Source organism: Lycorma delicatula, chromosome 10 (genome assembly GCF_047948215.1).
Source record: "Lycorma delicatula isolate Av1 chromosome 10, ASM4794821v1, whole genome shotgun sequence".
Lineage (NCBI taxonomy): Eukaryota > Metazoa > Arthropoda > Insecta > Hemiptera > Fulgoridae > Lycorma > Lycorma delicatula.
In genome coordinates, this window is record NC_134464.1 from 33,097,593 (window position 1) to 33,111,526 (window position 13,934).

The following is a 13,934-nucleotide window of genomic DNA, read 5'->3' on the forward strand; positions in this document are numbered from 1 at the left end:
TAAGTTGTTTAGACTGAATTATGCGTATATTATTTTTTATCTGAATTATACCTAACGATGTAAGCTGTTATAATATTGTCACGTGTTTGCGGCTCGATCAGGATACTGAGAGATTGACGATTGAAATTTTTTTTATAATTACAATCTAATAGTTTAAGAACATAAATAAAACAAGATAAATCAATAATAACGATAACGACAACAGTAGTAATAAAAATAAATAACAATAATAAACAAATAATAATCATAGTAATCACAATAATAATAACAACAACAACGGATAGTGATTATATAAAAAAACACAATTTAAAGTAATCGTCAGGATCGATTTCCAGGTAGTTAAATATAAATCATTCCCATTTCCAAAAGACATTAATTAGTGTGACCACTAGTCTTACACTTTTAACCACTATTCTTGTATTAACAACAATAGTACAATAGGTAAGACAAGTATAAAGTTCTTTTACTGCAAATACCTTTGCTGTTCACAAATAAAACTACCCTAACTGTTTACGAAGAAATTTAGTACATTATCTCTTTCACTTGTAGTGTAACAGTAACTCACCGAACCACTTTTTGTTTTCACGTACTGAAATTACTCGTGATATCTTAATCGCGTCGAACTTAATTTGCAAAAGATTCGCTCTTTCACTGAACTCCTAGCAGATTACTCTCGCTTCAAACTCGCATAATAACTCCTCTAACGTAGCTCTCTCCCGCACTCACACCTTGCAGAACTGAAATCTCGTAGAACTCTATCGTAGCATCCTCTCGCAGACTTTCCTCGCAGACTGACATCATATCGTCTCGCTTATACTGATTGTCAACTGGTATTCCACGGAGTATTTATATCCCTATCTTCTTTACCTACAGGACCAGACCTCAGTTTAACGTGAGAACGATCAATCGAGCCCTTTCATTCCCATGCAATTCTAACCTGAGTCCGGTAACTGTTCTTACGGAACAACATCTGTTTAGGTGTGTCAGCGGACAGTATTCCAAAGAACGATTGTTAAACTAATTTGTTACCTTTACTAAAACGATTTCTTTCAGTCCCTTTCTCGAATCCTCTGATTATTATATTTTCTACTACTTTCTTTTTCATTGGCAGGAATTTGTTACTCAGGTCCATTGTACCGGTCTTGTTACAATATTTTAATAACAGGTTTACTATATAAACCTGCAAATTATTCAAAAATAAATTTATTTTTCAATACAATTAATGCAAATAGTAATTGTTCAAAACATAACAGAGTTCAATTATTGATAATATTTGTTCTACAAACAAAATTGCCTGTTGAAAATTTTTTGCCGATGCGTAAACACATTGCACAACAAGAAAAAAAAACACACATCATTTACGTATGTATACTCGGCGTTTGTGTCAGCGATTAAAAACATAGCAGCTAACTTCGTTTTGTTATCTCTACTCAAATCATTATAATATCATTTGCCAATATCGTATTTTTGTAGTCCAATTAATCATTGATTTTGGAAGGAAAACTATATATGGAAAGACAAGCGAAGTAGATGCTACATGGATTTATCACAAGTGGGAGACTGTGACTAGCATCACCAATCTCAATTATCTCAGCCTCAAGCGACGACAATTTTCATAATGCCCGGACGTTTTTTAGAACATTGTGTTTCCATATCGCTGGGCAAACGGTGACTCGAATACTCTAGATAAAAAGAATCTTATACATTTTCTTTCATTTCCGAAACGTTTATATTTTTAGGTTTTTACTTTTTCGTATAGATACCGCTATAGCACAAAGCTGTAGCTCTAGAAGGGAAAGTATTGTAAACAGGTCAATTTAGGCATATGCGATTTTTATAGGGTATTGAAATTTTGATACTTAAAAAACCCAAAAACCGGATGGAAATTTTCTAGATCTTAATGTTTGTATGTACTTGTGTTAGACGTTGGCCTGTAATCACTTTATATCTTCAGAACTATTAAACCGATTTTGACAAAACTTGGTCAGATTACTTTTATATATGAGTCATTGATGCCATAAAACTTTCAAGTTAAAATGTAATAGAGATAAGATTGTATAGCAAAGTAATCCTCATTATCTTGAGATTTTGCCTAATTTAGGTCATATCTCTCTTAGGCCTTTTGTTAACAATTAAAAAATAACAATATTTTCAACAAAGAGTTTTGAAAAATTACACCTCCAACCCAAAATAATGTTGTTTTAGTCACTACGTTGTATAAATGATATTTAAATTGTAAAGTGAATTAGAAAAAAAACTTATAATTTTTTATTTTTCCAGGAAAGATAACTTACGGTCATCTGATGGGAGTGCTTCCATTTGGTCACAAATTAATGAAAGGAAAGATATCAGGAAAATATTTGTTAGATGCTTTAGAGTTTTCAGTACACAGATATGAAAAAACTGGAAAGGAAAATGTCGGTGAATTTTTACAAACATCAGGTAAAAATATTTGTGATGTTTAATTTTGTTATTATTTATTCTAAAAGTTTTCCGTTTTCCTTATTTAATAATCATTCTTTCACTTAGTTTTTCTAGTTCTTCTTTATAAGTTTTAACTTCTTTTTCTTTACTTTCCTACTGGTTGTCAAAACTACTCCTAAATTTCTTAATCATTTTTCTTTTTAATTTTTTTTTTTTTTAATTTTATGTAACATAGAAAAACCATTTACACTTGTTACTAAATATAATAATAAAAAGAGAAAAGTTTTTTTTTCTATTGGTTGATGTGTAACTCGTTGCCATGGTAACAGCACAAAGCTACCACTGTTAATCAGGAATGTTATAACCTATGTAATTAACGATGAAATTAAACCTAACCAAAAAATTAAATTAACGATTAACCTATGAAATTAAATTAATTTGTGTGATTAGGTCATTTCTCTCTCTCCTGTATTATCTTTTTATGCTGCAAAATATGAATTTGTACTCTGCATCCAACATTATCAAGTATCAATAGCTTATTTATCTAGTAATATCCTCTACTTATAAAACTACTATCATTACGTTTATTATTAAAAAAAAAAAATCATTTGTGTTTTACTTTTCTAAGTAAACACGCAGAAATAAAATAAAGTCAAAAATTAGATATAACTATTAAATAGTAACAAACAAATAACATTAGACATTAAAAAAATAATATACATCACTCATCGGGTTCGTAATTATAGAAGTTTATAATTTATTAGAAAAATAAGCCACTTTACTTTCAAATGAAAATAATGAGCACAAAGGGAACAAAAAATAACATTTAATTCGAAAATTAAACAATATTGCGCAGTATATAAACCAAGAAATCTATTAAAGTATAATTAATAAAATACAGCTCAATTATGCTACAAAGGCAGATACGAATTTCTGAAAAATACTGTTTTACAAGAAAATGATTCACGTATATGACCAAAAAAAAGATGTATAGTATTGGGAGGAAAGTAAAATTTACAGAAATCCTCGAGATGTGGTCGAGTGTCAGTATTCTATAGAGGTAGCACATCATTTATTTTTTATAATCTTAAAACATTAGTAAACATTATAGAGTTAAGCAATACTTTTAAAAATTGTATTGCATCAATTTACAATGCATTAAAATTTAAATTTTATCTATTATACATCACATTATGTTAATGAATGTAATTTAAACTGAAAGTCAGTAACTAAACATATTGATATATATATATAATAAACTCTGCGATACAAAAATATGACGCAAAATATAAAATTTAAATTTACACAAATTTTTTCATAACCTACGAAAAAATATTTAATTTGCATACAGACTGTTTTAGATATTTTAAATATATTTCTTGTCCTTAAAAATAAAAAATAAAAAAATAAGTAATTTTTACACGTCTGACCATAAAGGCGTGTAATGAATTTAGGGTGTATGTATGTGTGGATGTATTCTTCTTTAGCCGTAGCAGCTCAACGGTCGAACCGATTTAGATTTATGATCCCGAGTTGGAATCCTTATGTTATCGGAAGTGTTGTAGTATTTATATATATATATATATATATGTAAGTAATAACGCAGATTTACCGGTTGAAGCACAAGCTTTAACGAATTGAATTAATGAACAGTGAATTGTAAGCCTCTATCACTGTGTTAGCTGGGTTTGAACTGAATGATTAAAATTAATCAAATGAATAATATTACAAGAAAATCTGATGTGGTCACCACATGACTTCCTTGTATGCTTATTAAATTACCTACACACATTTAAAAAAAAAAATGAAAAGTACATAAAATTTTACTTCGGTGTGTAAGAAAAGTAATGAGATTACCGAGCGATCTGGCAACGCTGTGTCTACCGATCTGTGCTAGACCGGTTTGTTCATCCCTTCCACATGCTCAGTACGAGTTTCAACTCCGTCCAGCCAACACATTATTTTTGACAGCGCCATCAGTGAAGTTCTGTTTTTGTTGTGTATGATGAAAATGGAGCATCGGAATTTAGAGCAACGTTCGAGCGAATCCGCGATGTAACCTTTGAAAAGTTGAAACACAGGCCCATGGGGAACACTGCTTATCAAGAGCACAAATTTTCCGCTGGCAGAAATTATTATTGGAAGGCCGAGAACACGTTGAAGATCAACCTTGCTCAGGGAGACCTTCAACTTCAAAATCTGACGAAAACGTTGAGCGCGTGAGGGTTATTGAGTGTTCAGACCGTCGTTTAACAATAAAGATGATGAGTGAACAGTTAAATTTAAACACTTGCACAGTACATCAAATTTTGACAGACGATTTGGGCATGCGAAATTGGTGCCGAAAACCTCACAACGGAACAGAAGGATAATCGAAGAAACGTGTGCGTTGATCTTCTTGAGAGGATTGACAATGACCAAGAATTATTCTTCAATCGTGTGAGAAATAAAAAAATAAAAAATTAAAACAAACCCATCACAGGTGATGAATCCGGAATATTGAGTACGATCCTGAAACAAAGCGGCAAAGCGAAGAGTGGCACACTCCGTCATCTCCTCGACCGAAAAAATGTCGAATGAGCAAATCAAAGATCAAAACCATGCTGATTTGCTTTTCTGACAGTAGGGGAATAGTGCATAAAGAATTTGTTCTTCCAGGACAAACTGTCAACCAAGTGTTTTTCAAAGGTGTCCTTGAAAGGCTTAGGAAAAGAGTGATTTGCGTGAGACCAGACATTGCAGACAAGTGGATGCTTCATCATGACAATGCCCCGTGTCACACGGACATTTCCACCAGGGAATTTTTGACCTAAAAACGGATTACTACGGTTCCTCAACCCCCCTATTCACCTGATTTGATTCCTTGTGACTTTTCCTTTTCCCAAAATTGAACAATTTCTTAAAAGGACGGCATTTTGGAACTCTGGAGAACATTCAAATTCTGTGACCGACCGGTTAAATGCCACTCCTGGTAGCACTGCTATCAGGAGTGGGATAAACGACTCCGCCGGTGTATAGCTGCCCAAGGCAACTACTTTGAAGGGGATAATATTGCTGTTTGAAAAAATAAAAACGTTGGTAAGTAAAAAGTCAGTGTCATTACTTTTTCACACACCTCGTATGATTGTTTATTACCAGCAATTTTATGACCGTACATTACATCAAAGAAAGGCTTCTGGAATTGTGATTATATTTATGCAATTCTTTATAATTATTACCGACACAATACATTTAAAAAATTCGTAAATAAATATAAAAATACCTCCAAATTATAATTTTTAGTACAATATATAATTTTAATGCACATTTAAAATAAAATTTACAAATTTTAAAAAATAAATTTTTACAAAAAAAAAAGTAATGTTGTATATTGAGAAGTGGTTGGAGAATTTATAATCAGGTTTGGTTGTAACCAATATTTAAATTAGGTGTGCATAATATTTGTCGGGATCAACATCGCCTTCACCCGCAAGTTAGTCACATTTTTGTATTAGTTATTTGTATTAGTTATTATTTTTGTATAATTGTTGTAAGTTTAATTCACCGGGTAGGTCTAGTGGGGAACGCGACTTCCCAAATCAGCTGATTTGGAAGTGTAGAGTTCCAGCGAACAAGTCCTAGTAAAGGCAGTTACTTTTATGATAATTTGAATACTAGATCGTGAATATCGGTGTTATTTGGTGGTTGGGTTTCAATTAACTACACATCTCAGAAATGGTCGACAGAGATTGAATAAGATTACACTCATACATATCATCCTCTGAAGTAATACCTGAACGGTAATTCCCGGAGGCTAAACAGAAAAAACCATTCGTTATAAGTAACACGGTTCCGTTCCGTCAGCGAGTGTATTATTATGTGCATTTACTATGTCTTGTTTAGCGAATCTTATTATAAATTAAATATCGTTTATCCTAAATATCTAGTAGCTTCATTCTCATACCGGTCCAAGGGATTGTTCCCCTACCTTAGCTTTATCCTATACAGTCCACTATCTCCAATTCAAAATACGTTTTCTACATATATGATATCATCCTATCATTCTTTAAACCCAACATTTATTTTAATTTTCCTAAGTAAACCCTTCATTTCTGTGGTCCTCCGAATACATTATTTCTTTGGTACTATACCCTTCAATTAATTTAAAAACAATTAAATATAACAACAACTTAATACAAATAATATTTTTGTCGTTATAAAATATTATTAAATATTTTTTTCTGTTTATAGGATTAAAAATTACTTATGATTTATCTAAACCTAGTGGCCATAGGGTAATATCTGTACAAGTGCGTAGCAATATTAATCCTGAAGACTATTTAGATCTTAATCAAGAAAAGATATATATAGTATTAATGGATGCATTCTTAACTCGTGGAGGTGATAACTTTCAAGCATTCCGTCAACATTTACATGACGTGGTAGAACTTGGTAAGCTAAAATTTATAATTATTTTTAATAATAAACTTAATCAAGCACAATAATAATTTAAATGTCGTTTAATGTAGAAGGATATGTATACGATTATGACAAATGTTATAGAGCAACATATAAAGGAAATAACTCTTGCGTAATGACATAAACTGTTGAAAATATCTAAATTTTTAAATACTTTGCTACAGGAAATGATCTATAATAGCTGATCTATTAAAAATATATAAGTATCCCACAACTTGAAAATAGACTTTCGATTTTGTATTTAAAATATCCTAATAAAAGCTTCCAACGATGCTGCCGAATTGTTTTTTTGTATTTGTGTAAAGCTTAAACTTTATTTTTATTTTTCAGTAAAAAAAAAAAAAATATAGCTTGTACAGATAAATTTATATTTTACTTACTTACTTTCGTATGAATTATCACTGCAATTGTCAGATAATTACAAATAATTTGAGATTAGAATTATTATTAATATTATTATTTTTAACGTTTCCTAAATGAGGGAGGTTAGCACATCTCAGTGCAAATACTGCGAGAGAGAGCGATAACGCATGAGACACCTTATCTGGCTGCTCTCAGTATGTCCCGAAGCACAACATTCTGCGTTGGGGAAATCTCATTCCCCTCAAAATGAAATGTTGATAGATAAGGAGATATGAAAGTCTGTATCGTCTTACATCGATCGGGTTCTGCGACTAAGAAGGAGAAGGGATACTTAGCAAACTCCTAGGTGGCTTGGATGGAATATAAACGTGAGGTTGCTTTTTTTCTTTTTTTTTGTCTTCAGTCATTTGACTGGTTTGATGCAGCTATCCAAGATTCCCTATCTAGTGCTAGTCGTTTCATTTCGGTATATCCCCTACATCCTACATCCCTAACAATTTCTTTTACTAATTCCAAACGTTGCCTGCCTACACAATTTTTTCCTTCTACCTCTCCCTCCATAATTAAAGCGACTATTCCAGGATGCCTTAATATGTGGCCTATAAGTCTGTCTCTTCTTTTAGTTATATTTTTTCAAATGCTTCTTTCTTCATCTACTTGCTGCAACACCTCTTCATTTGTCACTTTATCCGATATCTAAAGCATCGACTAACCGTTAAATGAGGTTTGACTTTACACGATTCTACGAAATCTACGAAAATACCACCGTTCTCAATAACAGTTTTACGTACCTCCCCATCACATTCTACAATGTAATGTACAACACTACTGTCTCTTTTGTCATCCCAATGTCGTAGGGGAAGACACCCGCCTAGTGACGTTCCGGTAGCCACCTCCCCCCTCCACGACTTTTGCCAGCACGAACACAATCTTAAACCTATCACGAATGTCGTCATAATCATTCTACCCAAAATAATTCTGATTTTAAACCGCATTCAAGAAGCCTTCCACCCCGTCATAAACGTACGTCGTAGTACGTTTATAAACAATACGTCATAAACAATTATTCACGGCCGCAGAAGCTTTGTAGCAACAGTCTTAATGGGATACTTATTTATCCCCTCATTACTCCGAATTTAACTTTCAGTGTCGGTATTATCAGCCACAATTCTTACGCCTTTTGGATTATTCGTAATGCTGAAAATCCGCAAACCATGTTTGCTTGCCTCCAGTTTCTTAATAACCTGGCTCTTAAAGGTTACTGATGAAAAACTGAAAGGCTTATCAATCAACAACAGTTTAATCTACAAAAATTAATTAATCAATACAAAAAATTTAATCTATGTATAATTAACAAAAGAGTGAACAACCAATAACAACTAACATAAACTAAACCAAACAACGAATGAGAATAAACATTAGTTTACACAAACTCAATAACAACCAATCAAATCAATCAATATGACTATCGTTGTCAGCGCCATTCTCAAGATAAAGGTTATTAAATACCAACAACTACCTATAAAAATAAAGAAACCCAAAATAAATCTTTTAACAACTATTAACATCAAATTCAGAAAAAAATCATTAACGAAAACTCCCTGGAAAGTTATGTAGGTATTAGATCACCTTCCAAGAAGCAATTCAGATGGCGTAACTACTTGAGTAACCAAAATTCAAAATTAACAAACAAATTCATTAAAGAAATATCAAACTAACACTAAAACCAAAAAGCCTTTTGAAAAACAAAACCTTAAAATAACAAAAAGAATACCACAAATAAAACCAATAAAACAAATCCTTTAAAAACACATCCAAACTTGCCAGTCTTGCGTGATGAACTGTAATTTAAGTTACAAGTTTACCTCATTGGATGGAAAGCCACAGTGCATTATTTACTTTCAAGTTCTCTCCTATGAAATCGTGAAGCCATCAAAATTTATTGGAAACTAAACATTCGGATCAAAAAAGTAAACCCGTGGAATTTTCGAAAGAAATTTACATACTTTTAGAAATCAACAAGCTTCTATTTGTAAATCAAGTCAACCTTATAAACGTTCACTTGAAACATCTTATCTCTTAGCATTTAGAGCAGCTAATATGTAGCAACCCCATACAGTCGCAGAAAACCACATATTCCCCGCTGCAATTGATCAATGCTTTATTAGGCGTAGAAGAAGAAAAAAGGTTCCGGTTTCTAACAACACAGTATAAAGGCAAATCGCTTCTGATGTTCGCGATCATATAATCAGCAAGTTGAGTTGTAAACATTTCTCAGTTCTTATGTTTTGCGAGATATGAATGCGATAGGGACAAATAAATCAAAGAAAACCTATTGTTTTACAAATTAATAATTGGTCATGCAACAGGTTATGTTTTTAATATGTTTTATGAAGCTACTAAAAACTACAACATAGATTAAACAAAATGTAATGCAGTGTGTAATGATGGTGCAAAGGCGATAACAGGAAAAAACAGTGGATCTGAAAAAATAAAAGATCGTCTTATAACAAGGGCGGAATGGGCGTACTGCTTCCTATACAAATATTTAAAAAAAACATTTGCCGGAAAATCTCAAAAAAATTCTTTGTAAATCTCCGAAAATCGTTAATTTTATTAAAAGTCTACCATTACAGAATAGGCTGTTTACTAAACTATGTAATGAAATAGGTGAAAAGAAAAAAAAACCTTTTATTTTCCATTCATCCTGACCCTGAAGGAAAGACACACTCCATGGCAGTTAGGTTGCCATACTCCACCCCCTCCTAGCCCTTTGGGGCTTTACCGGAGGTCATTTTCAATACTTCAGCAATAGACATTCCTCAGTCTCGATTCCCTCAGTCAGGATGCTGCCAATGCGAATTCCACGAATGATATTCTCATCGGTGTACTAACGCCAACCTAGATGAACGTACTTACAATGGTCTCAAACAAGATGATACTGATTGGGCTGCTCCCCCCCCCCCCCCAACCTACCCGAAAATGGTAAAAGGCACGTAATACCACATGAAAAACCAGAAAAACATTAACAACGAACAAGGAAAACACAAAGACATGTAAAACACTAAAATAATCCAGACAAAACAAATTGTGAACAAAGACAGACTATAAACATGTAAATAATGTAAACTGAAACGCCAGAACATGAAATTAACCAACAAAAAAAATCACAAATTATAAAAAAACCTAAAATAACATCAAAAAATAAAATAAAACCATGTAAATTATACATAAAACCTCAACCGTTATACAACAATTAATCTAAACTACTGTCAAACGTGGCTGTAGGACCAGCATCAACAAATAAGACCCATCCGCCTTTCCTTTTGGGGACGACCTAGAGTTGGGATAGCCTCGTCTGGAGCGGTGGGACGCTCAGGTATCCCACTTTCGATGATTGGACAGAGACATCCTTTGGTACTTAAAAACCGTTGGGGGGGAGGGGGGGGGAGTAAAGTAAGACCGTAGTCTCGGTGAGGGACCGGAGTCCCTCGTTAGGGGCATGGCAAATGATTAAAGTCCGAGTCCCGGCTACCTGGGGGGAATCTTAATTCCTGCCGAGGTAGTTTGAGGGGATGGCACCCCCTGGAGCGGTGTAAATGCTTAGTTGCATGTTCGGTTCCCCGGGGGGGGGGGGGATAAACAACGGGAAAAAACTTCTGCAAAAACAAAAACATAAATAAACATGTAAACGCATGCATTACGTATTCATGACGTAAACAGAAAAGGAGAACAAAATCAAAAAAGATTCCGAAGACCCAAATAAAAACATTAAAAATATGAAAAACAAACGACAAAACAATGAACACCAAAACAAGAACATAAACCATAAACAGAACACTAAAATAACCAAAAAGCAAAAACATAAACCAGATGGAAGATGGTTATTTGTGGGGAAATTGTTAACTCGTTGTTGAAATTGCGAGATGAATTAATAAGATTATTCCAGGATAAACAATCGCCATTCTCAATGTTTTTACAGAATAATGAGTATATGGTGCTGTTGGCTTAATCAGATGATATATTTCCGCCTTTAAACAACTTCAATGTCAATTTACAAGGACGCAATAAAAATGGTTTATTATTGACAGACACTGTTCATACTTTCATTAAAAATCTTAATATCTGGATTATTCGCTTTCAAAGGAAAACCTTTCATACGTTTCCACTCATTTCCAATTTTACTGAAAAAAAATTTGGATAAGAAGACACTATTATTCATCACAGTTTGGATAGCATGAAGATGTATTTTCGGTAGTTAAACATTCAGCTGGCCGAGTATTTACTGGATGATAAGAATAATTTCTTATCATTCTTATTATAGATGGGTACTGAATCCATATAGTGAAAACACTGACGCAGCCACTAAGTTACCACTTGCGATTCACACCACTTCATCAAAATGTCTGCCGATAAAACGTTACTAATGCAATCACACATCTGAAGATTTACATACTTCAAGTGGGTACATACTTCAAGGCTTTCTCAAGTGGGTATAAAAATTTAGTCACAAAAAAATTGAAAATATTCATTCCTTTCGCCACGTCTTACCACAACTTTCGCCACGTCTTAGGTTTTAGGGAAATGGTTGCGGTAAAAACTAAATATAGGAATCATCTTTTGTTACTTGAAAGCAATTTGCTTTTGTGCGTTTCTAGCATATGAAGAGACGTTTAACTGAAAAAAAATGCAACCATCACATTAAATTTTTTTCTTTGCATGTGTACGTATAAATGTAAGTAAAATGTTTATACTAAATTATTTCTTTTCTCTCCAAAAATGATTTGATTATTATTCACGTGGAAAGTTGCAGTCTAATGTTAGCCCACTTTCATATAACCGCAACCATCAATCAGGTTGAGAAACGGTGCTCTAAGACAACAGATAGCACAATCCGGACTGAAATATTGCGAAAGCAGTACCGGCTCGAAGAAAATGTGTGTGAAAAAGTGGTTTTTAGTGGGTAAGAATCCCACCATTACCATGATACTACACATCTGATGCCTTCGGAAAAAAATAACTATTCCCACTCTTATTAATAAGGCATAAAGAATCAATTGGTAAATTCTTAGAGATAGTATTCGAAATTTCATACAATTACAATTTGAAAAGAATTGGAGGATTTAAATTATAAACTTGTTTTTAAAAGCTTTATTTTTATTTTTCATCCAAATAAAAATTTAGAAAAATACTATGCTTTTTTTTTCAAAAATTATGATCAATCTTAAAAAAAACCTTTTCGCCACGCCGAAAGACAGAGATAGATTTCACCGGTGCTAAGTAGGGGATAAAATAGATTTCCACCTTAAAATTCAGAAAAACTTCAAATTTAAAACTTCAGCACGACGATGGTTACATGTGAAAAGAAGTTTCACATGTTTCGATATTTCACTTAATAAGATAGTTATAGCGATATTTTGTTTTTTCAAAAAAGCCCGATTTTTCCCATTAACGAACTTGACCGAGATTTTGGGTCGTTATATTTTATCTATCAATTTGAATGTGATTTGCACAAAATTACGGCAGTTATCTCGTCCAAAAGAAAGTGAATTATATATACGGATATAGAAATGTATACATAAACTTTTGATCTGACGGTGGTTTTGGGGTCTGGGGGATGTGAAACGGGAAGATATGTCGAAATTTTCCGAAAGTCGATTCATGGTATCCATTACAATAGGTAGCTTTCTTACGAAATCTACCTAACATATCACCTAATACACTTAACCGTAAGAAATACTTAACTGTAAGAAATTTATTTTATTTATGAATTTTTTGATGATCCGTTCTTCAAGCGGTGGAATTTTTTATTATTTCTTAATTTTAATTTACTAACTGAATAAATTTTACATCAAACAATTTTTTTACGTTTAATTAAAATTAAATTTAAGTGAAAAAATACTTTTAAATTTGATAAGGAATATACAAAGTCTAACATGTGGGAATCTTTTTTTAGTCTTTATTGTGTAAATTTCTCATTCTTAAAGTTTAAAAAATTTTATCGAGAACGTTTTATACAATCTATTTATAAAAGTTACTGGTGTTTAATTATTTGATGTTTATCAATTTTTTTAATTTTTGTTTCAGAATTAAAATCTGTAGATGCTGTAACTAAATATATAAAGAAATGTACCCCGATTTCTCCAAAACTTAGAAATTATATAAAGTTACTTAATATTCCAAAACTTCATTGAATGCAAGTCTTATGCAACATATAAAACACTACAACCGTTTCTAACATCAAAAATTCCACTACTGCTAATCCAGAAATACAAGTACGAAATCCAAAAAAGGGACTGCAACAAATATTGCAATGTTTATATTCTTCAATATTATTCATAATTCTTTTTTTTTCCAGCAGTTATAACATATTTTAACAAAACATATTATAACATATAATATCAAACATAATATAACATTATACACAAACAATTTAATCGTGACTGGAGCCTACAAGTGTACTTCACTTGCTTGTATTACAGAAATAGAAAAGATTGGGGCAGACAGTATTCAGCAACAAATTAAGAGTACCTCTTTATTGCTGTGTAATAATGCAGCTGTTTATAAAAATATTAGGTACTACTCTAGTTGAATGTATTATATATATATATATATATATATATATATATATATATATATATAATAAAACAAAAAAAAAATAATTTAAGTTATGGTGCAGGAATATAAAG

General features: G+C 32.3%; 1 protein-coding gene across 1 annotated transcript in view; it reads left to right on the forward strand.

The window, feature by feature from the left end:
* LOC142331704 (snake venom 5'-nucleotidase-like) overlaps positions 1 to 2,465 on the forward strand; it is a 53,934-nt gene extending 51,469 nt beyond the window's left edge. Inside the window, exon 9 of the mRNA XM_075377738.1 lies at positions 2,281 to 2,465. Within this exon, the coding sequence (XP_075233853.1) occupies positions 2,281 to 2,465 (185 nt within the window). The remainder of the gene's footprint in view (positions 1 to 2,280) is intronic.
* Positions 2,466 to 13,934: the final 11,469 nt, after the last annotated feature.